Genomic DNA, 27,996 nt, shown 5'->3' with positions numbered 1-27,996 from the left:
TACTCGACTTCTGTGTCGCGTTGTAATATGCTAGATTAATAAGCTTGGACAAAAAAAAAAAGATCCCATCATGCATCTGGTTTACAAAATTGGGCTCACAATAATGACAGACAAAAATACAAGGAAAAAAAAAAGAGAGAAGAAAAAGAATTAGGATGCAAACCCAATACGGTTTCAGCTTATGGATGCCAACATCACAAAGAGAGAAGAAAAAGAATTAAGATGCAAACCCAATATGGTTTCCGCTTATGGATGCCAACATACCATCACCAGGTAGGCATCTAATGGAACACAATATCTATAGATTCGGAACAACCTTACTCGCGAGCACTCGCTCCCGCCTTTCAATATATGCAAAAGGGAACCAACCAGCTTTTCCTTTGCATTCACCTTCTGCCCAACCATTATTTGAAATCTGCAAGTGAACAATCAGATCAGTAGATGGAAACGAATGGCCACTAGTAGGATTTTCCCTTTGAGATTTACATGATTGTTGCAATTTAAATATCAAATGACTAGCGCTTTTGTGTCGTTAAGCATTATGAACAATTAAACAAGAAACACATTTGATGGCTATGTGTGATGTTGAGAGAACTTCAGAAATCTACTAGAATTTAGAGAATAATACCATGAAACTGAGTCGAGTATAGATAAAGTAACACTAGCAGTGTCATCATAGCAGAAAATCTGTCATCGCATTTGCGATTTGTATGCTGTCTATAAATTGAATCAGAAATCAAGGTAAGAAATAAGACAGCCAATCTGCGATTTGTATGCTTTAACTATTAATTGAATCAGAATCGACATAATAAAAAAGAAGGCATATAGATTAAACCTTTACAAAATTTAACTGACTGCTCTGCAAACTTAATATATGAGTGGAACTCAACTATAAATCATCATATCTAATATCAGTTATCTGACAGACTATGACAGGCGTACATCATAAATGTAATTATGATTCCAACTCACTGGATCTGGTGCTTTGTTTTAGGGTGGTAGACATCATCACATAAAATAGCCAAAACTCATAGCACCTTAGGTTCATAGGAAAACCTAAGAACTTCTTAGAAAATAATATTATTTCCTTTCAATCTATTGTAGCAAAAGGTGATTACGCTCACCACAGGCGCCCCTCACAGCTCGTCCCCAAATTATATGAAGGGAGGTAAATCACAGGGTCAGCTTATAACCGACCGTCAAGTGACCAAAGGGTGGAAGGAGTTTTTCCCCGAAGGCAAGCTCCTGTCGGGAATTGATCCCTGCCCGATTGTTATTTCCTTTCAATCTAGCATCCAAGCTTGGCTCTTCCTGCCATCAATGTATAAAAATAATTATCCCGGACTATTTGTTAATTTCAATAAATATCCTTTAAGATCTTCCACAGTTCCACTTCCTTCCCAATGTTGGACTTTAGCCCAGCTAAAAGGAAACATACACCATCTAGGATCTAGATGTTCAACATGTAGTAAATGGGAGTGTCAATGTCTAACATTAAGGTGATGGGTGTTGAGTGTCTTAAAATGAGTTCAGAGAGTTCATGGTGCAAATGCAAAGCTAAGAGTAACATTGCTCCTTCCTATTACTAATACAATTCCTGCAAACAAAAGATAGAAATGAGAATGAAGCCTTTACTTTAGTTCTTTAATCAAACTATGAAATTTTATTCATAGTCTAGTCCTATTCTATTTCATTCACCAAGAATAGCTGTCAATGTTAGCCATCATTCCGCATGGTTCTATTTTGTGTTTTGAGCATTGGGTTAAAAGAAATTTTAAGGAGTCAACCAAATAAGTTCAATTAAATCTAAGAAAGGATTAAAAATTTATCAAATGTTGACAAACAAGATTTGTCAATTGATCAAACTGACTTGAACTGAGGACACCAATTAGACCTGACAATTTCTAGGTCTGTTATCTTCTTAATTTTCATATATTATACATCAAATTTGTTTGTAACATTATGATGACAACATGACCAGATAAACTAAATAATTTAATATAAAATCAGTTATAAAACCACTTTATTGATTCCTCTAAATCTGTGGTTGTGAAATTTTGGTTTGGTTCAAGGTATAAGTTGATAAATTTTTGAATTGTGAATTGTATTAAATGTGTTAATGGGTTTATCAATTTTTCGGCTTGTGAATCATATGATTTAGTTAAATTTTATAAAATATGTTTAAAAAAGAAATCTGCTTTAGCTGAAATGATTTTTTATTCAAAATATATATAAAATGCAAGAACCTACTTGATAACATAAAATAATGGACAAATGTTGATCATGATTCATAACAGTTTCATATTTCATACAATTTAAAACGAAATAAAATGACAATAGAACATTTCATAGAAAAATCTTCCAACAATAGGACAGGATTGTCAACTCCAACATCATTGTTGACTTCAAGTCAAAATGGCATTAACATGGTTGAAGAAAGGAAGAGGAAAAACAACATTGACACTACATACAGAGAGGAAGATAAAAATGACTTCCACTTTTTGGTCATCCAGATCCTTGCCAAAAGATCAATTGCCGTTCCTATTATACTCAGGATGAAGCTACATCTGTCCATTGGCATATCCAAGAACTCTTTGACAGTTCAATTTGGATGGTTTGTTATTCTAAGTCTTAAAATGGCACGAGGTTTCCTCAGCAGCCATCATTCAATGTGGATTTCACCCTCACTGACTCAAGTCTACATGGGAGATTTCTTTTTCTATACAATTCCAATTCTTTGACCTCTTAATTCTATCACAGAGATGATTTATCATTTTTTTTATATAATGAATTGGGTTTCATTTTCATTGACAAATTATTTTTTGATGGGCCAAGTTAATTTAGTGAGTTTAATTTAGTTTGATGGAATTTATAGCAGTTTTCCTTCCTTTACAAGAAATCAGATAAAATATGACCCATATCAAATAATATTTGTGGAAAAGAGAAACGAGAGGCGTTAGGAAAAAATCTCTCTATATTCTCCTTAATATGTTTACATGTAAGTATTTATATACATAAGGAGAAAAGAAAAATAAATCTCAATCCCTACAGTCAAGGAAATACAATCAAGATCAATCTCAATCCTAATAATCAAGGGAATCCAAATCTATCATAATCTCTAAAATCAAGGGAATCTTCAAAAATATTCAACACTCCCCGGAGAATATAGATCATATACACCAAGCTTGTTACATATGTAGTCAATTCGGGACCTCTCAGTGACTTAGTGAATATATCTGCTAGTTGATCAAAGCTAGTAGATATTTCTCCAAATATGACTTTCTCTCTGACAAAGTGATAGTCAACTTCAATATGCTTTGTCCTCTCATGAAAAATTGGATTTGAGGCGAAATGCATGGCGGCCTGGTTGTCACATATAAGTGATACTTGTGTAACCTCTCCAAGCCTTAGTTCCTGAAGCAACTGTTTTAGCCATATAAGCTCTTGACTGGCTATAGCCATAGCTTGATACTCTGCCTCTGCACTGGATCTTGCCACAAGATTCTGCTTTTTGCTTTTTCAAAAAATAAGGTTATCTCCGACAAATATACAAAACCCAGAAGTGGATATTCTATCAGTGGAAGATCCTGCCCAATCTGTATCAGAATATCCTATAACTCGAGTATGTCATTTGTCTTCATACAAAAGACCCTTTCCTGGTGTGCCTCTGATATATCGAATAATGCTAGTCATAGCATCCCAATGTTCCTTGCATGGAGAGTTGAGAAACTAACTTACTACACTTACTGCAAATGAGATATCTGGACGAATAACAGTAAGGTAGATTAGTTTCTCTACTAATCGTCTGTACCATTCAGGATCTGGAAAAGGCTCTCCCTGATTTGCCAGAAGCTAGACATTAGAATCCATAAGGTTGTTGACTGTCTTTAAGTTTAACATTCCTGTTTCTTCCAAAATATCCATTGGATACTTCTTTTGGGATATGATGGTCCCATCTTTAGACTATGCTACTTCTATCCCCAAGAAATATTTGAGTTTGCCGAGATCTTTGTCTGGAAATGTTTGAAAAGATGTTTTACCTGTGATGACGATATCATCAACATAAACCACTAAATAGATGCAATCAGTAGATGAGTGGCGATAAAAGACAGAATGGTCAGTCTCGCTCCGAGTCATGTCAAACTGTTGAATTACAGTACTAAATCTAAAGGACCATGCCCTGGGTGACTAATTGAGGCCATATCAAGATTTCCGCATGCGACATACAACACCAGAAGACTCCCCCTGAGCGAGGTTGCTCCATGTAGACCTCCTCAAGCAGGTCACCATGTAAGAATGCATTTTTGATGTCCAACTGGTAAAGAGGCCAATGTCGAATCACAGCAATGGACAAGAAAAGGTGCATACTTCTTGGCAACAGGAAAAAAAATGTCCCTATAATCCAATTCGAAGATCTGAGTATAGCCTTTAACGACGAGGCGAGCCTTAAGTCGGTCGACTGTGCCGTCTAGACCAACTTTCACCATATACACCCATCAACAACCAACAACTAACTTCACAGGTGGTAGAGGAACAAGGTCCCAAGTCCCATTGCATTGCAAGGCACACATTTCATCGAGCATAGCCCGTTTCCATCCTGGATGGGCAAAGGCATCACTTGCAGTCTTTGGAAGAGAGACAGACGACAAGAAAGAAAGACAAGAAAAATAGGAAGGAGAAAGACGATGATAACTCAAAGGAAATATAATGAGGAGAAGGATTACGAGTGGAGCGCATACCTTTCCGAAGTGTAATGGGAATATCAGACTTAGGAGACGGGACCGGAGGAAGAGGTGAAGGACTCGACTCCAAAGATGTGTCCATGGCAGTATCAATGATGGGCGACGACAAAGCAGGATGACGCCGATAAACCTGCAAAGGAGGAGATGGGGCTGGAGGTGATAGAGACACCCCCGGAGGATAAAAGACAATCACTGGTGCAGGCGGAGAAGGAGAGAACTCGGATGGAGATGCGTGAGGCCTAAAAAAAGGAACCGAATCAAAGAACGTGACATCAGTAGAGATAAAGTACCGACGGAGAGTAGGGGAATAACACTTATACCCTTTCTAAGAACGAGAGTATCCAAGGAAGACACACTTATGAGACCGGGGAGAGAATTTGTCAATGCCAGGATCAATAACATGAGCAAAACATATAGAACCAAAGACCCTAGGTGGTAAAGGATGAAAAGACTGATGAGGATAAATTACATGGTGAGGTATTTTACCTTGGAAAGTTGAGGCAGACATACGATTGATGAGATAACACGCGGTAAGTACAACATCGCCCTAAAACTGATGAGGAATGTGAGAGTGGAGAAGAAGAGTCCGGGTGGTCTCGAGGAGATGACGATTCTTACGTTCTGCAATCCCATTCTGTTGAGGGGTATAAGGGCAAGACGTGTGATGCAACACACCGTGAGATGCCAAGAAGGTACAAAACTGTGTAGGTAGATTTTGCAAAGTTCGAAGAGAAATACCAAATTGAGTTTTGCTTTCATAGAGGAAACAATTATGAACGATCATTCATCAGATAAAACCAAGTGAAAAATCGTCTATAAAAGTAACAAAATATTGTGATCCCAATGTAGAAGAAATACGACTCGAACCCCAAACATCAGAATGAACCAAAGCAAAAAGGGGCATAGCCTGACTCACAATACGAGGAGAAAAAGAACTGTGAACATGTTTTCCTAATTGACACGGCTCACACGACAAAGACTCTAAGTGAGAAAGACTAGAACGTAATTGTTTCAACTTATCGAGATCCGGATGTCCCGACTAACCATGAATAAGAAGTAGAAATGTCGCCGCCGAACCAACAAGAGAGGGTTGTTGAAGCCTGTATAGGTCATGAGACTCACATCCAAAGCCAATCATCCTCCCCGTACTCCGATCCTGTAAGAAAACAGAAGTTTTAGTAAAAGAGATGACATAATCAAAGGCCCGAGTAAGTTGGCTTATTGACAATAAATTAAAGGGAACTCCAGAGGCATAAAAACATTATGGATAGAAAGAGACGGGGAAGGATGAACAATAGCACACCGTGGGACTGAGTTTGGGAGCCATTGGTCATGGTGAAAAAGGGTAAATAACTGGAAGTAGAGAGAAGAAAACAGGGATTTATTACCAGTGATATGATCAGTGGCCCCAGAGCCAAGAACCAAAGGACCCGAAGAGCGAGTGATCCTGTCCGAATGCTGAATCAACGGACGCTGGGCACGTGGCGCTCCCCGGTTGCTGACGTGGGTCTTCGATTGGTTGCACGAACCTCCGGCAAACCTGCACAGAAGTCGGGCCGGGAAGGGGTTCCCGGCGGCGACCCTCCGACGCTCAAGTTAGGCAAGCAAGCAGCAAAAAAAGTGGCTCCAAAGGTGTTGAACGCGTACCTCCGGCGAAGTATAAGGTTCTTTATATAGAGCGGTGCAAGAGCTCACGCACGCCCACCGAGGCGCATACGTGTCCGCAGCCCATACTTCGGTATGTGTCTGTCAGAGAGCTTACCTGACGCCGTACCGCTACAGTCCAAGCACGCCTTCGATGGGACAACAGAAGGACTAGACAGCTGTCATAAGATGTTCTTGTCCTTCTCTACCCACCACAAGCTGGGGCGTCCGGCCGGCCGGCTGGACAGGGAGTCCGCCCGTCCGGCCCTCATCTTACGCGCCGGCCGGACGACACTCACATCACGTCCGACCTGCCGTTGGCATCGATATGCTGGATAGATCCTCGGTAAGGTGCTGTGGGGACTGCTAGCAGTATGCCACCTTGTCTTCGGCCTTCCGCTCGGCTCTTCGCTACTGTTCAATTGAGCGCCGGAACCCCGACTTCTGTCAGGGCGCCTTTTGTCATCGGTTGCTCACCGGTCGGCCGGCCGGGAGGTCGACCCATCCTTCTCCGGTCGGCCACCTGGCCCTTTGACTCCCACGTGGCATTGACCCCTCAGAATGGGGGTCCCCTGTTCTAACCGCTGGATCACTTGCCTCCCCCTCAAGTCTAGTCGAAGGAGGCGAAGTCCGACTGACTGGACTGCCGATCTGACTGGATAACGGCCGCTACACTAGATCGGTCGGCGAGGCATAGAGGTGCTCATCCGGTCGGCGGTGTCTTGCTCGTGCCTTGTATTCCCTTGAAATCCCTATCAAATCCTTTCCCTTACTGCCAATCATGTGCGCTGCGCACGGTAAGGTGCGCTCATTAAATGCGACCTGTGTCCTGCTGACACGTGGCAATCCTGCTCTTGTCAGCGTATGGCGGTGGCGTCACCTCCGATGGGACATCGCCGTTTGAAATGAACGGCCGGATGATGGCCTCGTTCTTCACAACCTGAATCAGACGGTGGAAATTGATTGCGGTCGTCATTATAAAGCTTCCGACTTCTCCTCTTCGCCGCACTTTGGCTTCATCGATCCTCGACGCCCCACTGCTCATTTCTTCTCCGGCGACCTCGCTTCTCTGACGACCTCGAAGCCCCTTTCGATCTTCCCCTTTTGCTCGTAAGCCTTCCTTTTCCTCGCTCCTTCCTTCTTTTTTCTGTTTGTTGTCCCCTTCACATCCACCATCTTGTTCGAACTTTTCTTTTTGCCCTGCATCTCTTACTGCTTTTCGCCCATGACTAGTACTTCACAGTCGACCGACGGCGCTCCTGGTCTCTGGTACACGACCATGGAGAGCCGGTTCGACGAGGAGGACGCACTGTGCCTCGCTCGAACTTATGACCTCCCTTCCGACCACCATATAGTATTAGCCAACCCCGCCGACCGGCCACATGAACCACCGCCCGGCACCGTTCTTTTCTTTCGAGACCAATTTTTGGCCGGGCTACGCTTTCCACCCCATAAATTTTTCTTGCAAGTTTGCAATTATTTTCGCATCCCGCTCGGCCAACTGGTTCCGAACTCCATTAGGCTGCTGAGCGGGGTGGTAGTTCTCTTTAAATTGAACAACATCCCATTAGACCCCAAAGTGTTCCATTACTTCTACTACCCCAAGCAAGCCGAGTGGGGAACTTTTGTTTTCCAATCTAGAATAGGTTTTGTCCTTTTTGATAACATGCCGAGCTCCAACAAACATTGGAAGGAGCACTTTTTCTACGTGCGTTTCCCCGAGCCACCTGCCTTTCGTATCAAGTGGCAAACGGCAATGCCCGCGCAACCGGAGCTCGGCAAGTTTAGAGGCGATGCGGCCTATCATCATGCAGCCGATCGGCTGGTCGGCCAGCATTATCACATCAACAAGCTGCTCCTTCCGGAAGTAATGTATCTATTCGGCTTGTCTTCCGTCCCAGCCGATCTGCCTTGCAGCATGAGTAAGTTCTCTTATCTTCTCGTTTCTTTTGTTCTAACTGATTTATTCTTTGCTTCTGCAGCTGAAGTCATGTGGAAGCTCCCTGGGCGGGCCCCTACAAGGTTATCGAAAAGCTCCGCTCGGGCGCTTACTATTTGGAGGATCAAGATGGACGGCAGCTGGATCGTCCATGGAGTGCGAATCATCTTCAGCCTTATCGTGCCGGATGAAAGGTGCACTGGTGTAACTTATTTTTGTGTATATTCTAGTCGCACATGTTCTTATAATGCAGGAAGCAGAAATGAAGCATACATGAAATTAAAGGATGGCTAGTGTAATTGTTGAGCGGCTATGTTAAAGATTAGCCCAAGGCCGTCGAGCTCCGACGTTAAATATCGAGAGACGAGCCGGCGTCTATAAACCCTCCGAGCGGAAGACCGTCGAGCTCCGACGTTAAAAATCGAGAGACGAGCCGGCGTCTATAAACCCTCCGAGCGGAAGACCGTCGAGCTCCGACGTTAAATATCGAGAGACGAGCCGGCGTCTATAAACCCTCCGAGCGGAAGACCGTCGAGCTCCGACGTTAAATATCGAGAGACGAGCCGGCGTCTATAAACCCTCCGAGCGGAAGACCGTCGAGCTCCGACGTTAAAAATCGAGAGATGAGCCGGCGTCTATAAGCCCTCCGAGCGAATAGCCATCCACGTGATACATTCCGACGGTAAGAGCCGATCGACGACAGAGCCTGTTCTTTAAGGCCAACATACGGCCGAGCGGCTCGCTTAGCAAAAATAGATGAAAAACCCCTTTGAGGTAAGGTGCAAAGCAAAAGATGGTTAATAAGAATTAAAGATGGGAGCGCGTGAACGAATGATGTTCGCGCGCCGAGCGGCTATGCAGTCGCAGGGCGAAAGGCGTTTTTTTTTTAAAACAATCGGCTTAAGCTCATGTTAGAGTATGAAGCCGAGCGAAGGAGTTTTAAAGAACACTTTAAACATGACGAAAGAAAAATTTCTTGCCAAAACAAAAGTTGCAAGAACAGAAAGATGATCTATTTACGCCAAACGCTGGGCAAACAAAGGAAATTACAGCAAAAATAAGTTGTGCCGAACGGCAAGGATACAAAAAAGTTGATAGAAAACACTCCTCACGCGTCAAAATCAAAAAGAGCATCGGGAATGGCGCCCATCACGGTAGCCAGATCCTCTGGGGGGATTGTCAGCTCGGCGGGAAGGTGGCCTTTAGCCTTCAAGTAATCCACCGCCGCCTTGATCGCCTCTTCGAAAGTGAGGGTAATCTTGTCGGTGAATTTCTCTCCGAAGTCGTCAGAGCGGACAAATGCCTTCCTCACTTCGTCAGAGCGGGCCGACTCCCCATCCTGATACTCTTTGAGCGCTGCTCGGGAAGCATCGTTGGCGGCATGGAGATCCTTCAAGTCTCCTTCAAATTTGAGCAGATCGGCCGAGCGGCTCTCCTTCTCAGTGGCCAGAAGGGCATCCAGTTCCTTGATGCGCTGCTCTAGTCCCCGGTTCTCCACCTTCATCAGGTCCATATCCTCGATGGCTTTAAGCTTCCGGGTGGTCGAGGTCTTTACTTCCTTGTCCCGCTGCTTGACCAAGGCTTCGAGGCGGGCCACTTCGCTCGCCAAGCCAGAGGATTTATCCCTTTCGGTTTCCAGCAGCCTTTTGGCCTTCTCCAGAGCGGCCGTCGATTGTCTGCTGTCCCCCGCGGCCTTGAGCTTCTTCAACTCGTCCTCCGGTTCGGCTAGGCGATTGCTGATGGCAATCTGCTCCACCCAGTTCTGCGAACGGATATGAGCAAGTTAGAAGTTCGATCCAAAATAACCAACAAAGCAAAACAACATACCCCGGTCGCCTGTTGTAGATTGCTGTCGCCGAGCTGACTAGGAGTCATCATGGCGATTCGGAGACGAGCATCCTCCCAAGCTTTGGCGAGGGGACCCGTAAGTGTGATTTGCTGCTCGGGGACCACCGGCCGATCAGCGGCCGCCATGTATTCTTCCGAAGGGAGGCGCAGGACGGTTTTTATCAATTTGGGGCCGCTCGGATCACTCTGAGAAGTAGCGGCCTTACCAAACGGCTCATCGGTGGAGGAAGAAGGACGGTCACCTAACCGCTTAAGACGCCGCAGAGTTCGGGGAGGACTGGAGGGCGGCACCTCAGAGGTAGCCCTTGGAGAGCCGCGCGGCATCGGGGTACTCTCTATAGAAACTGTCCCGGATAATATTGGAGCCTCATCGCCCCGCTCGGACTGTGGCTCATCAGATGGAGTTGGTATAGATGCTGATTCTGGCCGTCTGCGCTTCCGAGTTGCCAGGGGAACGTCGTCGGCCGAACGGCCCTCTACCTCGACTTGAGTAGAGGGTTCTATGCAGCCCGCGACCTCGTCGTGAGAAGCAGGAGCGTCTAAGGCTTCGGGGACATCCTGAGTCCCCTCACCTTCTTCGCCGGCCGGATAAGCCAAGCCCCGCTCGACGACCTCCTTATTCTTGGCCGCCTCGATCTCAGCGGCTCTCAATTTTAGCCGATCGGTAGCCTTGGCGCGCCACATGATTTCAGCTGCAGAAGCAAAGAATAAATCAGTTAGAACAAAAGAAACGGGAAGATAGGAGAACTTACTCATGCTGCAAGGCAGATCGGCTGGGACGGAAGACAAGCCGAATAGATACATTACTCCCGGAAGGAGCAGCTTGTTGATGTGATAACGCTGGCCAACCAGCCGATCGGCTGCATGAAGATAGGACGCATCGCCTCTAAACTTGCCGAGCTCCGGTTGCGCGGGCATCGCCGTTTGCCACTTGATACGAAAGGCAGGTGGCTCGGGGAAACACACGTAGAAAAAGTGCTCCTTCCAATATTTGTTGGAGCTCGGCATGTTATCAAAAAGGACAAAACCTATTCTAGATTGGAAAACAAAAGTTCCCCACTCGGCTTGCTTGGGGTAATAGAAATAAAAGAAGACCTCCGGTCGGAGGGGGATGTTGTGAATTTTGAACAAAACAACAACACCGCAGAGGAGACGAAAGGTGTTGGGTACTAGACTGCCGAGCGGCACACCGAAAAAATTACAAACATCTATGATGAAAGGATGTACGGGGAAACACAGACCGGCGGTAAACTGGTCACGGAAGACACAGAAAGCTCCGCGCGGCGGCCTGTGCGGCCGAGCGGAAGGACCGGCTAAAAGAAGTTCAAAATCTTCGGGGCTTTCGAAATTGTCTGTCAGAATATCAAAATCACGCCGGTCGAATCGGGACTGCATGGTGGTGTACCATGGGCCGAGGGACTGTTCTTCGGGATGGGAAGAGCTAGCCATGAGTCGATCGGAAGGAGTCAAAAAGGCGAAAAGGCAGGAGAAAAACAACAGCCAACGAAAAGAGGTTTCAAGGATTGGAACTAGGAAAAGAAATGCAGATGAGACACCGGAAATGAGGAAGAAAAGTTATAAAGCCTTACATAGAGGAAAGGGATCAAGGAAGAGGCGTCGGAGAGCGTCGGAGAACAGAAACGGTATCGCCGGAGCTCCAAGCGCCGGGGGCAGGGGTTGAAATCGCGGAGGCAAATGAGAGAAAGAAGGAAAGGAAGGATTTATAGGGTGGAGGCCGAGCGGCCTCCACCGTTGGATCCAGGTCACGGGAATCAAAGCATTCATCGCGCCGTCCATTTCGAATCGCTTCGATCACATCAAAGCACCATGCGACCGCCGCCGTACGATGATGGCAATACGCCACGTGGCATTCGACCATTCGAAGCATTTAATGAACGCGTGCTCAGCCTTAATGTCGAAGATTGGCGCAGCACACGAGGAGACCCGATGAATGCCATTGTAATCAAGGCCATTTCGGCGGTAGGCCGATCGGAGGATACTAACACGGAGGAGCCGCCCGGCTAGGCTAACAGTCCAGTCAGTCGGGCCAAGTGATCCGGTTGTAAGAACAAGGGACCCCCGTCCGGTGGGGTCAACGCCACGTGGAAGCCAAAGTGGCAGGTGGCCGGTTGGAGAGGTGTGGGCCGACCGGCCGGGCGGCTGGCCGGTATTTAGTGGATGGTCAAAGGCACCCTGACGAAAGTCAGGGTTCCGGCGCTCAATGGACAATATCACAGAGCCGAGCGGATCGCTTGGTCGAACACATGAGGTAGCATACTGCTAAGTCTCCACAAAGCACACCATCGAGAATCTTCCTGGACCGTTATATGTATGTGCCTGATCGGACGTAAGGCGGAGGCGAGCCGGCCGGACGCTCGGAGGCAGGCCGGCCGGAAGCTAGTTCGGGAGCCAAGGGGAAAAGGACAAAGGACATCTTTTCCTGACAACGGGTATGTTCCACATAAAGGCCATACTCCAAAGCTTATGACAGGGGGTTCTGCTGTCCCATCGAGGACATGCTTGGACTGTAGCAGTATGGGTCAGGTAAGCTCACTGACAAGCCCTTACTGGGGTATGGGCCGCGGACACGTGTACACCTCGGTATGTGTACACTCGCTTCTCCGCTGCCCTATATAAAGGCCCTCATCCTTCGCCGGAGGTACGCATTCTAATATTCGGAGAGCCACTTCTTCACTGTTAGCTTGCCTGACTTGAGCGTCGGAGGGTCGCCGCCGGGAACCCCTTCTCGGCCCGACTTCTGTGCAGGTTCGCCGGAGGTTCGTGCAACCAGTCGAAGATCCACGTTAGCAGCCGGGGAGCGCCACTTGCCCAGCGTCCGTTGATTCAGCATTCGGACAGGATCAGCGAGATATGCCAACAAAGGAATTACCAGCGTGTGAGATGACAATAGTGGAATCTGAAACCTAACGATCCGCATACCATTTCAAAAAGTCATCATAAGAAGGCGGTGGGGTCAGATCTGATGGCAATTGTGCAGCGGAAGCTGAAGAAGCGACATAACTCTAAGCGATCTGAGCAGCGCGAGGAGGTCGACCATGGAGACTCCAACACTTATCAATCGTGTGTCCTGGTCAGTAGCAGTGATCACACCAAGGACGTCCTTTGCCACCCTTACGAGGTGGAGGTTTGTTGTTGTTTTGAGAGACCAAAGCTGACAAGTCAACAGGAATGGGAGGCAACGTCAAGACTTTGGCAGGGACACGAAGGAGAGTTGCCTAGGTACTGTCAGGTAGCTTCTGTGGGGCTACCTAGGATCTGATCGCAAACATGAGAATAATCTGTGGGCAAGCCATATAAAGTAGAGACATAAAAAATTTCTTTCGATTTTCAAGCTCCGTAATAGGAGTGGCCTTAGGTGGAAGCAGAGACATAAAAAATTTCTTCTGATTTTCAAGCTCCACAATAGGAGTGGCCTTAGGTGGTAGTAGTTAAGTCACAAATAAGGCTAGAGACTGAAACTAGATAGGTAGACATTGAATCCTTAACCTGATGGGTACTGAGGATGGTCATGAGATCTTCACAAACCTGATAGAGTCACTGAAAGGTGTTTATAAAGAGTTGTTGAGTCTGTGTCCAAACAACTTTACATGTTTTGTGAGTGTGGAAGATGTTAGAGTGTATACTAAAAGCCTAGCTTTTGGTATAAACAAGAATCACATTGGTCAAATGTCTACATTTATGATAAATGTAGTTGTTCAATTAATTTATATTGTAAATAACATGATGTGTGGTGTCACACACAGAGGATCATGTTATCAGTACCTTATAAATTATAAACAGTAGCTCACGACCATAATGGAAAGGAACAAACCATTGGAAGGTCGTAGTGTAATTAGGTATTAGTTTATCTTAATTATATAATTACACTAGTACACTTAGAGTGTATTGAGTAGGACCATTAGAGGTCGTTTCTTTTATGCTGACTTTATAAAGAAACAAAGACCTCGCTTATTATGGAAGTGTGCTTAATCCTAATATAATAACAAGCACATATATTTGATATTTATTTCTTTAATTTATCAATGGGTGAGATTTAGTTCGATGAATCAATAAGCCCGATAAGTTGGAAATGATATCACTTATAGTGTGTGTTGATTATAGAAGGGTCCTAGTGATCTAGGTTGAGAATGTCCCCAAGAGGAGCTCATATGATCAGTTAAACCCGCAGTGAACTTAGTCATACGACGTAAGTTGAGTGGTACTACTGAGCTAGATATTAATTAAGTGAGTTGTCGAAGAACTTACTTAATTAGTGGACATTGTTATCTTAAACACGTGGAGACTAACACACTCATAATAAGGAGCCCAAAATGTAATTGGGATTGGGAGTTCAATAATAGTTCTTTAGTGGAATGAATTATTATCGATGAAATTGAGTTATGGCGAACACGGGATGCTTAATTTCATCCGGAGACCAAAACCAATTCCTCCTCCTGGTCCCTATCGTAGCCTCTAGTATATCGAGATTTATACCCACCGATACCCACCTTCTTACCCATCCAATGCCAAGCTAGCTTGGAACCCAAGCTGGGGCCGGCCAAGCCTTGAGCCATGTAGGTGGCCGACCAAAGCATGGGTCCCAAGCTTAGTGGCCACTAGAATATTAAAAGGATTTTATTAAAATTATTTCTGTGGATATCATGATTTTAAAGAGAGTTTAAAATTAAAATTTCTTTTTATAGCTTTCTACAAAAGATTAAGAGAAGAGATTAATCTCTTTCCTTATTCGAGTTAAAAGGATGATTTTAATTTTTCGTAAAAACTTTCCTTATTTGTAAATCATCTACATGTTTAAAAGAGAGTTTAAAATTTGAAATCTTTCCTTATTTGTTGATTAAAGGAGGATTTTAAATTTTAAGAAAACTTTCCTTTTAACCATGTTCACGATTTAAAAGAGAGTTTAAAATTAAATATTCTCTTTTATAAGTTTCTACAAAAGATTAAGAAAAGATTTGATATCTTTCCTTATTTGTAGATTAAAAGATATTTTAATTTTTAGAGATAACTTTCTTTTTATCCACATGTTTAAAAGAATGATTTTAATTTATTAAATTTCCTTTTTATAAACCAATCGTGAAGGGATAAAATTATTGAGAAGTTTTTATAAATTTCCGGAAGCAAATAAGGAAGTTTTAATTGGTGTTTAAAATTTTATTTGCTTGGAGAATTTATTTGTTGTGGCGGCCATTAAAATTTGAAAAGAGAAAATTGTTTTAATTAAATAAATTTTCCTTTTCAATGGCAAAAGAATTAAGGAAGTTTTTATTAAATTTTCCTTATTTGCCAAGACCAAGGATTATAAAAGAGGGGGTAGAGGAGGCTTCAAGGCTAACGACTCTATTCTATTTTTCTTTCTCTTTTCCTTGTGGCCGGCCAACCTCTCTTCCTCTCTTCCTCTTGGTGGTGGCCGAACCTTCTCTATTGGCTTGGAGCTCTTGTGGTGGCCGGATACTACTTGGAGAAGAAGAAGAAGAAGGAGAGAAAGCTTGTATCCCTTGGAGCTTGGTTGGTGTTTTGTTCTTCGTCCTTGGTGAAGCTTCTTTGTGTTGGCCGAACCTAGCTAGGAGGAGAAGAAGGTGCTTGGTGGTTTCTCATCTCGGAAGATCGTTGCCCACACAACGTCCGAGGTTAGAAGAGGAATACGGTAGAAGATCAAGAGGTCTTTCTAGAAGGTATAACTAGCAATTTTTCTTTCCGCGTCATGCTAGTTATTTATGGAAATAATACCAAATACAAGAGGCTTACGATTCTAGTATTTCGAATATGTTTTTCGAAGTTGTGTTCTTTTGTTTTATTTTTCCTTGTGATTTGATTGTTCTTTTCGGTTAACCTAAAGTTATTTTAGGAAATTAAATATTAGATTTCTATAAAAGGTTTTGTCTAGTCGGTGGTGGTTGCTCCCATATCCAAGAAGGCCATGTGCCTCGCCACGTCAGTACTGGGAACCAATTATGGAAATTAATATTTAATGGAATTAATAACTTAAGGCGATTTGGGTCGAACGTGTTAAGTTCCACAGGAGATCCAAGTCAAAACCTAAAAGAACAAATAGATTAAGTTTTGGATCAAACGTGTTAAGTTCCGCAGGCGATCCAAAATTTAATTTAAAAGAACACATGGTAGCTAGGAAAAGGTTCAGACCTTTGTACAAAATTTTTGTACAGTGGAACCTCTAGGTTTTCCGAGTAGCAACCTACAGAAGACATTCCTAAGGGATGGATGGATGGTGGCTCAGATAATGCAACACAACTAGGCATCAACCTTTTTCCATAGAGGACGATCGGCGACTTGGACATCCTCTTCGGTGTGAGTGAGATGTGTCTCATAACCCTATCCAACAAGCTAAAGCTCAATGTAAGAAGCCCCAGAAGAGTAGTTCTTACCATCCAACTGCTCGGAAGAGAGTGGTGTAGTGATGTGGTTGGTAAAGATTGAAATATCCGGCTTTGGAGTGTCGGAGATAGCCATTGATTAGCTCAGTGAAAGAGAGCGCACAGCGAAGAAAGGCTCAAGCGATGCAAGAAGATAGGTGAGGACGGTGAAACTGCAGGAAGAATAACCCCTGCCGTCACCAAACTGCTGATCTCTTGAGCTTCTCACCGTCGTCGGACTGCAGGAGAGGACAAAGGACATTGTGCTCACGACATAGGAAAACGCTGGCGTTAGTTTGTGAAGTGGAGAGGGCGGCAGCGTCGGGCAGTTGTCGAAGAGGGGTTGCGATATGCGTGCAAAGAGGCGTGCGTGATGCTGCGGCGCAAGGAACGACGGCGCAGAAAAAAATAGGATTTGCCTCTCAACCTCGTTCTAATATCATGTGGAGAAGAGAAATGAGAAGCGTTAGGAAAAAAATCTCTCTATATTCTCCTTAATATGTTTACATATAGGTATTTATATACATAAGGAGAGAAAAGAAAAATCAATCTCAATCCCTACAGCCAAGGGAATACAATCAAAATCAATCTCAATCCTAATAATCAAGGGAATCCAAATCAATCATAATCCCTACAATCAAGGGAATCTTCAGAAGTGAGTTTGATGGGCCAAGTTAATTTAGTGAGTTTAATTTAGTTTGATGGAATTTATAGCAGTTTTCCTCCCTTTACAAGAAATCAGATAAAATATGATCCATATCAAATAATAATAATATTGAATTGGATTGATTCAAATCATCAGGATTCCTTTAAGTTCTGAGTCCTTTAATATAATGTGTTATTTACTTATTTTACATTCGATGTATTCTATCGTGATGTGAAACATGGATCCAATAATTCAACCGTGTTTAAAAAAAGTAATCTTATCTACTTGATGCAACAATAACCATGTACCAGGTCTGCCAACTAACACGGTCATACATTTTTTTTCAAATAAATTGTTTCTGCAACAAGCAAGCAATCTATTATTGCTGAAGAATGTCAAGTGGCATAACAACATAGACACTAAGAGGAAAATAGTCAAAACATTTTATCAGCTTTATGAGACAATTGTAGAGACATAAAACAAGATCCAAAAAAAAAAATGAAAAACAATCAGAATGATGGTTTTCTATATCAAGGTCACATTCTTATAGTTAGTTTCACTATTTGGGCAAACAGGCATGATAAAATAAACCTTTTACATAATACACATACCTTGCGCACAACTACATAGTCACCAGCAGACAAGTTAAGCTCCACCTCTGTCTCAGCTAGGTATGATTGTATAGCCTAGAAGCACGGAGAGAATATATGAATACAAGTGAGCACAACATAGCATAACCTAACTTCAAATAGATGGACATATAAGCCACTTGGCTACCTCAGCTAAAAAGAATTCAACGTTTTCAGTTGATGCATCAGAAGTAGAGTCAACAAAAATGCCACTGGCTTCTTCATATGATGGTGGAGGTGGCATATAGTTTTCTGCAGCAGGACTTGGAGATGCTTCAATTCTTTGGCGCTCCAACAACATCTGTAAATTGGCCAATCAGCAAAGTTGAACAATTTAGTTTCTGTTTTCCATGTGAAAAAATTGTCATCTAAAAATGTGCACAAGACACAAGAAATATATATATATATATATATAGAAATAAGAACAACAGTTACCTCTTTTTCAAGTTGTTCAAGAATTTGTAAGATTTTCTGATGGTAAGTACGCTCTAACTCAACCTTAAGAGGAGAGAATTTTGTTAATTGGCATGAACCAAAAGCTGGTAATTGACAGTCAACTGCATGTAAGAAACAGGGCAATACCATGGCAATAAGCCGTTGTAAGGTTAATCTCTGTTGTTGGGCTTCAACTGCAGTCATTGCTGCAACTGCTTCCTTACCTAGAACTGCCATATTAGATTTTAGTTCTTGCAATTTGGCCTCAGCAGCTTCTAACTTTGATATGTAATCACCACCAGCTGCACTTTCCCTTACTTTAATTTGGCGTTTTGAAACTTCAATCGCCTGATAAAATTCAAATACATCTTCAGATAAGAATTCCTTGTGGAATGAATTTTCTGGAGCCATAAACAAAACTTTCACAAAATAAACATTTATCATTTTTTCTACAGGAATAGAGATTCATTAATTGAAAAAAAAAACATTGAAGTGACCTAAAATGGCAAGGGCCTTTCTATCAAACTTAAGAAAGTTATGGCTCCCATGAGTTAGACTTTTAGTGTCAAAAAAAAAAAAGTCAGCAATTCACTGTTTAGTGTTGCACGTTTTAAGGTGCTTGATTCCCAACCACTTGCAAAGCTAGTAGGTAATAATGGTGAAATTTAGGAATGGAACAAATCAATACCAAGATAAACCAAGAACAAGATGTAAATTCAAATATGAATAGCTGCTTGTATTTACTTGTATTCAAGATAATTATCCAGTGGAAGTGGATGGTTATTTTTCCAATTATTAGGAATGTCTTCTAAAATTGATTGGTTCAACTTATAGTATATGATATTTCCTTTTGCATGCTTTGTAAGTGAGACTTCACAATATACGATAAAAAAAACATATCTTATACAGCTGCCAGAAATGGAAACTTGCTGCCACCTGTGGTTTTGGTGGATCGTTGGACATGTACTTTATAATACCTCTCCTCTTACTCATGATCTCCTCACCCTACATGAATTCCCCTTCTGAAGTAGCACCCCAAGCCTTGCCGAGTCCTCTTCCACCACCTAAGTCAACCACAATCACCTTATTATGCGAGTTTTACCAATGTCTAGGTGTCCAGATCTCCCCCAATGAGCTAAGATGAGGGATTAGCAACAAAGCCAACCCTATTCTCTTTTGTCTTAGGTAGTGGGTGGCCCATCATCGTTTTCTCCATAACCTTAATTTTGCATATTGTTTATTTAAGCAATGACAATACCCCCTCCAAGAATGATTTTTTCATGCATAGTTGAAATAGTTGAAGAATCTCATGTGGATTCAAGGTGGCTGCATTGACTCGATGTGAGTCAACTTATTCTCTTTCCTCCTTCAGTTGAGCTGCAGTTTACAAAGTTATGGAGGAATCAAAGATTATATATTTTCACCTTGATTTATTCAAGGGATATAAATGACATCCTCAGACCAACCTTTAGCGGTCAACAAGGCTCCTTCTCTAGCCTCGACTCTTTACTAGAGCGAAGATCATCAAATTACAGAATCACTGGAAAGCGAAAAGCTGAGGGATAGAGTTGAGCCAAGAGGGGCTTGTTTGCTTGTGGTGCTCATAATTGCTGAAGTGGTCAATCTATTAATTTTGTGATGTGATATAAGATTATGGAGGGTGCATGTACTGGAGAGAGACATGTGATGAGTATGATGAGTGAAATGTACCCATTGCGGATTATAAAATTATGAAATGAAGATTTACAGTAATATCTAAGGAGAGAGGTTATGAAATGAAGATTTACAATAATACCTTTGATGATAATGGCTCATAGTGACTCTGGTTGATAATCTAACATATGGAGGGCTCTTTTCTATTTTTGGTTCATTGCTTTTGTTGTTCCTATATGTGTTGGACTGTACATATATTGATAGTGTGTTTACCTTTGTTATTTATGTGTTGGACTTGGACATATTAATAGCATGTTTACTTTCTTTACAATGTTTATCTTGATATATGTTTAGATTACATTATTATCTTGATACATGTTTAGTGATGAAATTTCTGTCAGGAATGATGCATGCTTAGTGTTTATCTTTTTACTAATAATGATGCATGTTTAGAGATTTACATTGTTATATGCTTCTAAACTTAATATGTTGTATGTTAACATATTACCCTAACATAAAAAACCTATAGTATAATAGCTACACTTTGCACATAAGATGGGTTAACATATAGTGGGAGTTCCATGCATCTTAGATTCATCCCAAGAGGCTTTTCAGCCAGTGATTAGAGTGCCTTCAAGGGCTGATGATGGGGCATCTAATGATTATTATTATTGGTGTCTACTAGAATACCATCTGACTTTAGGGTTATTTGGCGCACATGGCACTTCAAGTCATTGATGCCTAACTGCGATATCACATGTCTTCAGAGATATAATATTGTGTGTGGTGGTCCAAGCTGTTGATGCCTAAGCGAGGTTTTCCATGACTTAGGATATGAAGGGCATGTCAAAATTAGGGTTGTTGATGCCTAACTAGGGGACAATGTGGCCTTATGACAACATTATATTGAAGAGACATCTATTGGTCAATAGGGCAGTTACACCCGATGATGATGAGCTACTGAATTGAGCATGGAGTGATACATGATGTATGGGTTGTATCTTACATGGTTATATTGATGATTAGATTTGTTTTTGCATTGGGGCATGCTCATTTATCTTTCTTATTTAACTGTTGCTGACCTTTTATTTCTCGTTTGTGAGGCTCCAAAACCTGTTTTATTGGCATCCTGCATCTGCTTCTAGATCAATCTGAGGAAATTATGGAGGTGTTAAGTCAGGTTCTTAGGCAAATTTTTACCTTTGCTACTCTAGAACATAGGAGGGAGTTTTTCACTACTTGAGTTTTCCATTAACTTATTGTTATTACTTTCTTACTTTTATTTTCATGTTTGTGGCACTTTCGTATATTATTTTTAGCACTTGACCACACGACGTTGGATTATGCTTCAGTAATTTCCATACAAATTAAGTGTTCTTGTTTCGTAATTATACTTGTATGTGTGTGTTGCTCTTATGCTATAGCCATCACATGTGGTTGTGTAATGAATGTTGTTTGCACCTCGGTGATACAATCCATTGGCTGCTACAAAGTATGTGCCACTACAATGGTTGTGTCATTAGAGTAAATTTGTATAGCTTTGGAAAGAGGACTTACTTGGGGCATGACATAATAAATCATACAATGTGTTTTTCCTATGGTAAAATGTCAATGAAAGAAACACAGTGGAGAGATAAGTGGGTAGGGATTCCAGATCTCTCCATTTCATTGAAGAGAATCTGGAGGGAAAGAAATAGGGAGAGAAATGTTTATCTTTCATTCTCTCATTCATAACTCAGTCCAATGAAACCCATTATCTTTAAAAAGAATTAAGACAACTTTTTCCATATTTCATCTTTTCACAAGTTTTTTTATTAAAAATACAATAGATAGAATAATGGTTGATTCCTCATATAAATTCCTCCAAATAATGACAGGAAGAAAGTTTTATATATTTATTTCCTAAAAAATGTAGGCAATCACTCTATCGCGTCAATTCTACCCTACTTCTATCTCTCTATCATTCTTTCTTCTCCAATTTTTCATTACATAGAATAAAAAATATCACTTGCATATGCTTTCCAAATTGACCTATTTATATTCTTTCTTCTTACATATGCAAGGCTATTTGGGAGGCACAACGAACTAAGAAATGCATGCAAATAGTATGTATGATCAAAAAAAAAAACTTATGTAAGCATATTTAGCAGTATTTTGCATCCCTTCCCTTGTGGATATCGAGCATTTTGTCAAAGATTGAAAAATTATTGAGTCTATAACTAAAACCTGAGTTACAAACAACAATTTTAACAAGAAAGAATAAAAACATTCCGTGACCAAAGCTTCAAGAAATACTGATGGCATACAAGTAAATGCATGATGCATATACAGATTTTATGGAATAGAAGATAATTTAACTAGTTTGCAACAGTATTACCTGAGCTTCAGCTTCTTGACGCACCCTATCATATCTTTGGGCAAGGTGTCGAGCATCTTCCAAGGGAGCACCCATTACCATGGCTCTTAATGGCTCTGCAACCTGGCAAGGGAAGATCATGATTATGTGCTAGGTAGCATGGTTTAAAATCTCGAGCCGTGTCGAGGTTGCAAACCTTAACTGAAACGATATAGTTTTGGAACAGTATCGTGTCGTGCCGACATAGTTTCCGTATTTTTAAAATATAAATTATATCAACTAAAAAAATTAATCTAAATATTTAAAAATAAAAGATATATATATATATATATATATATATATATATATATATAATTAATGGGATGATTTTATTAGGCATTAATAAGCCTATTTAAATTATCCCTTAGTTGGGAGTTGATTAAAATTATTAACCTAAGTTTATTATTAAAGCCTAAGTTAAAACATGTTGTTCCTTGTTCTATGATGACCGCGAGCACGTCGACCCAACACCTCCGGGTGTTGATGTTGTGTTGATGCTAGTCCATGGGCGGAATGAGATGTTTCGCCCATATCGGACAAAACGGCTCTAACCTATGCTTGGTAAACAGTATACATTCCGAGTATGGCATTGTGTCAGAAATCTTTCAGATTTGATGTTGCATGGTGGATGGATATCTAAAGCAATCTCACAGCACAATTCCCATAGCACACTTATGACTTCTTATAAATCTCAAACTATACATTGCAGTACTTATGGATGTGTACAAGTACAGAGATTATAGGAAATCAACTAAGGTAAAAGGAAATGAACAACAAAAATAGGGATTACTGATACATACAAGTTCTGATAGTTCTCAAAATAGCATATTATTACAAAATCACATAAAAAAGAGTTATGTTGTGACAGATGGAAAGTACAGGTAAGCGAGGTAATCTGGAGTTGGGCTCAATATCACTCGACAATGCACCAGGATGATCACACACCATGGGAGAATATTGAGAAAAATAACTCTATTATTTATTGAATGAACAGACAACGAGATGTGAATCTCTTACACACTCTACAATAACTTGGTGTCACTAAGACTCGAGAATAACTACACTAGGTGTACAAGGATGAGTAAAAATTGAAATAAAATAAACTATATGTAAATCAAGTAGATAAAATGTAGAGTGTGAACAAGTTTTATGTTATCAAATCAGTATTTAAAGATGGTCTATTTTTATTTGTGCCACAAATATTAGTGCTCTCAGAAAGTTTTGCTTCAAGCAAATAAAAATAGAACCAAGAGTATCAGTCAATAAACACAGGCCACAAAAGTTGTTGCCTTTAACCACCAAATTATAGCTTAAAATCACCCAAGAACTAGTAGCTCACAGCAAGTCCCTGTCAAAGGAAGAAATTGTCAATTGAAGACTAATTCGATTTACCATTCATTCCACACATAATTCAAAGCAGAAATTTTCTTGGAATTGCAATGGTCCTCTTGGGTTATGTTGCAAAAATGAAAAATCAAAAGATGACCTTTAAAGGAAAGATAATTAGCCAAAGGTCAGCACCATGCTGCTACAAAACCAGCAAAGCTATGACAGCCCTGATAGCAGTAGGAAATGCAACTGACACACTAGAGGATAGGACTAGCCATGCCAAACTGATCCAACATCTTCAAAATCAAATGCATGTAATGATCACTGTCTGATTTAATGTGAATATAATCAGGAATATTTGTTGTGCTAGAAAGGATATGGTTAGGTGAAGAAAGACTGTGATATTTGAAACTCATATCTTTATGGTAGATCAGGTAAAAGTTGTCGGCAGCAAAGGTGTAATATTTGGCGGGAAGTCATCTGTGCAAGGTTGCAACAAAGTTTTATCATCCTCACTAGGTTGGTGAGTTGCGGGAACAATTGCATTCCCACCATCAATGATGATGAATACTGATGGCATATGTGAAAGGTGAACTCACATTATCCTTCCAAGACGGTCTCAACTCTCAAGCTTATTTTTATATTGAGTAACCACAAATCTTGTCAAGGACATAGAACTTGATTGATTAACACTCATGTCTCATCAGGAACAATATATCTAAAAGAAATCCAAATAAACTTATCTGAGAAAGGTTTCTAAACTGAAGCTGGGCTAATAACAGGTCTGAAACTTGGGTTCTCCTATCTAGGAGGCAAAAGAAGAGCAGAACTATCAGTGCTTATTTTCTGTCTTCATGTAATAAACATACTTGACAGACTTATTTTATAAATTAGAATGTGCCATCCTTCTATATCTGAAATTTTCTCAAAAACCTTTTTTTGCTAACTTGCAACCTAAGCATCCTTAGAGAAAATATCCAAAGCACATTCACCAGTCTATCAACTGTTTGTCAACAGCAGGTTTTTAATCAGAACACTTTATGAAAGGAGGAAGAGAGCAAAATAAGACATGTTGGCTGCACAGGTCTTCAGAAATTAAAAATGAAGAACAATAATCAATTAGGAGTATCACTTTGACTGGAATTTAATTTCACTTAAAATTTACACAAAGAAAAATCTAACAATGATCTCTATAGTATTATGATGGATGAAAGAAGATTCCACTAAACAAAGGCAATCTAGGACCTCTTTAAGAAAAAGTTTAGGCATAACCCAAGAATAATGCATAGACAGAGACATAGAGTAACTAGACTTGAAATGGGTTAAATCATAGTTTGAAATCTCATACCATGTTGCATGTAACTGTTGCAACGTATCATTTAGGGGTGTAAATGAGCTGAGCCAAGTTCAACTATATTCAAGCTTGTTTATTTATTTATCAAATTTCTTCAAACTTGTTTATTTACTTATCGAACTTTTTCAAGCTTATTTATTAAAAATATTATCGAGATACAACTGAGTCAAGCTCAACTTTTCTTATTTTTAACTTATTATGAATAACTTTAGATAATAAAAATTTATAAATTTGATATATTTTAATAAAAATTAAGAATAAATCTATAATTAAATTTTACTTAAATTAAAAAATAAGTTTATTTATAAATTGTTCATGAACATTAATGAGCCAAGCTTACTAGTCTTCGAGCTTGTTTGTTTTATATATTATTTTACTATTTAATGAGTTTTATCAAGCTAGACACCAAGCTTGTTCATAAACGTTTGATTCATTTACAACCCTAATCGTTCTGATAAATTACTGGAACTCAATATCACTCACACAGCTAGTGTATCCTATCTATTTTCATCTTCTTTCTCCTTCAACCTCTAATATATCACTAACCCCATGCATCGGAACGTCGACATGATACCAAAACCAAAACAATATCGTTTTAATCAAAGACTAAAACTCCGACATGGTTTGAGATTTTGAACCTTGGGCCAAATACATTCAGAATTTGTCCATATACATGGACAGACTAGATGATGAAAGTGTTCCTAATGTCAAAAGAATAAAAACCAAAATAATGAAAATAAAGATTGTCAATTGATTACAACCTTTAAATCCATAGTATAAAAGGGAATCTCGGTGCACAAAGTTCCTGCCAATGCGGGGTCTCGAGAAAGGGTCGGGCCACATTGAATCTATTGTATGTACACTTACCCTGCATTACAAGTGATTATTGCCAGACTCAAACTAGTGACCATAAAGTCACACGATAGAAACTTTACCATTGTGCTAAAGCTTCTCTTCTTTAAATTCACAATACCAAAGAGCAAAATGGTTTCACAAAATCACATTGTTATTTGAACAAAAATAAACTATGTGATGGAATAGAGCTAACGGACTCCTATGAACCAATAAGCTGAATTCCTTCAATCCACAATCATTTATATAAGAACCGCATGAAATGATCGACTTAATCAAAGAATAACTCACAAACCTGGGTACCAAGAGCTCTTGATAGGTTGGCACGTTCATTCTCCATTTGAGCACGAGCTCTAGCATGACATAAAGAAGCCTTTGATAGTGTATTCCCACTAGTGCAGGTATTCTCGGCACCATATTTCCGACTATCCTCAGACAATTTATTGCCTAGATTTTGAAATCGATTAGAAGTTGAATAAATTTTGCAAAAGTCAGTTTGATATTTCCAAATAATAATAATATGAATATAAATAAACAGGAGGAAGAAACACAAAAAACTTAAAATAGTACCTATATCAAATTGTTTGGATCCTGTAATCATATAACCTTCCACACCACGCACTATATCCCTTTGAAAATGCTGTGAGAAAATGATTCAGAGGCTTTCATCTAAACTGGAAAGAGACAAAAATGTGGCAAGAAAAAAAGTAAAGGCTTCCAACCTTGGCAGCCCGGGTTGAAATGTAAAGCTTTTCTAATTTCTGGTGCTGTTGATATGCTGCTGAATCTGCAAATACATTATCAGGATTTCCATACGCAGCACCTCCAAATTGCTTGAAAACAGCCTGTTCAAGCAATCGAGGATGTTACATATCCTTAACATGCTACTAGCAAGTACCTGACTTATTGTAGTTAATGTGAAAATTTTGCAGAATGTGTTGAATAATAACTGGCTCTGTGAGAGTCTGATTTAATCCATAAGAAGCTATTAATCATGTCAGAAAAAGAAATTTATGTTGAGTTAACCAAAGAACTCACTGCAATAAAAATGGGGAAGCTGCCCTCTAGAACAGAATCTCCCATGACCATAAACATTGTGGTAGAAAGTCAAGTGAAAGAGGTTGAGGTAAGAACAAAGAAGTAAAAAGAATATCAATGAATGAGTATTTTAATATATATATATATATATATATGTGTGTGTGTGTGTGCGCGCGCGCTTCTTGAAAGAGATGCAACTTAGTTGATATAACATATAGATGCAAAAAATTACAATATGAGTATTGTACTCTTGCACCACAAAAAAAGGCAATGACAGAGATTAGAGAGTAGGAATAATGTTCTGAGTCATGGCCCCTTCTTTACAAAAGACTAGTTATTAGTAATTATCATACCTGATTTCAATTGCTAGCTATAAGATTAAGGGAAACACATGCATATCCCATTCTTTCTATGTTGGTTTAGAGTTCCAAGGAACACATAGATTGTTCAAGATTAGAAATATCTGCTTCCAAAATCATTGCCCATCAACTTTTGGGATTATGGTAATGAGATGCCTTTCTAGAAAAATGTGCCAACAAAAGCATAAAGGCACCATTTAACTCCCATCTTCCATCAATGACGACCATAACTCGGCCGCCTTGAAAAAGAAGCGCGAAGGCCTCGACCACCAATTTTTTTCCTTTTTCTTCATCAGGTTTAAAGCACATAACAACGGATTGAATACCGAATCGATCCAAATACATCCAAAGAAGAGGAAAAGTGCTCGACTTCGATGAGTCAATCGATGCCCTAGATATAGCTATACTGAATCGGCTTGAATCCAAAGCCTCCTAGACGCAAATCCGAGCAAGGACACCCAAAACGAACGAGGGAAGGGAAGGGAAGCGAAGGGAAGGGATAGGAGGACTACCTGCTGCTGACGGGCGACCTGATCCCTGAATTTGTAAGCCTGCTTCCTGATAGCCTCCATCAACCGAAGGATAGGAAAAGGATCGCCGGACGATTTGGCCGAAATCTCCGATCGGGAAAGGGAGGAAGGCGCCGGGGCTGGGATCTAAATGGGTTGCCTTATTTGTTAAGCACTGCGTTTTCCTGGAACTTTTAACTAATTATGCCATTCAAAATATTCAATTTGTTTC

The 27,996-nt window shown here is 40.7% G+C and overlaps 1 protein-coding gene across 2 annotated transcripts; it reads right to left on the bottom strand.

Moving 5' to 3' along the window:
* Window position 1: 1 nt before the first annotated feature.
* LOC122045505 (SH3 domain-containing protein 2-like) lies at window positions 2-27,961 on the bottom strand. 2 transcript variants are annotated; one of them, XM_042605750.1, is made up of 10 exons: window positions 27,768-27,960; window positions 26,581-26,703; window positions 26,429-26,498; window positions 26,154-26,305; window positions 22,306-22,407; window positions 18,423-18,623; window positions 18,276-18,338; window positions 17,989-18,141; window positions 17,823-17,897; window positions 6-415 (listed from the first exon to the last, which is right to left on the bottom strand). In XM_042605750.1, the coding sequence occupies exons 1-10, from the start codon at window positions 27,825-27,827 to the stop codon at window positions 299-301; spliced, it is 1,116 nt and encodes a 371-aa protein (XP_042461684.1). In that variant the 5' UTR covers window positions 27,828-27,960; the 3' UTR covers window positions 6-298. The 2 variants fall into 2 exon arrangements, with proteins under 2 accessions (XP_042461683.1, XP_042461684.1); XM_042605749.1 differs by having other exon boundaries at window positions 2-415; window positions 26,154-26,498; window positions 27,768-27,961.
* Between the last annotated feature and the right edge of the window lie 35 nt (window positions 27,962-27,996).

This window comes from Zingiber officinale, chromosome 2B (assembly GCF_018446385.1).
Source record: "Zingiber officinale cultivar Zhangliang chromosome 2B, Zo_v1.1, whole genome shotgun sequence".
Classification (NCBI taxonomy): domain Eukaryota; kingdom Viridiplantae; phylum Streptophyta; class Magnoliopsida; order Zingiberales; family Zingiberaceae; genus Zingiber; species Zingiber officinale.
Note: the sequence above shows the minus strand (reverse complement) of the source record. Positions and strands in the feature narration are given on the sequence as shown.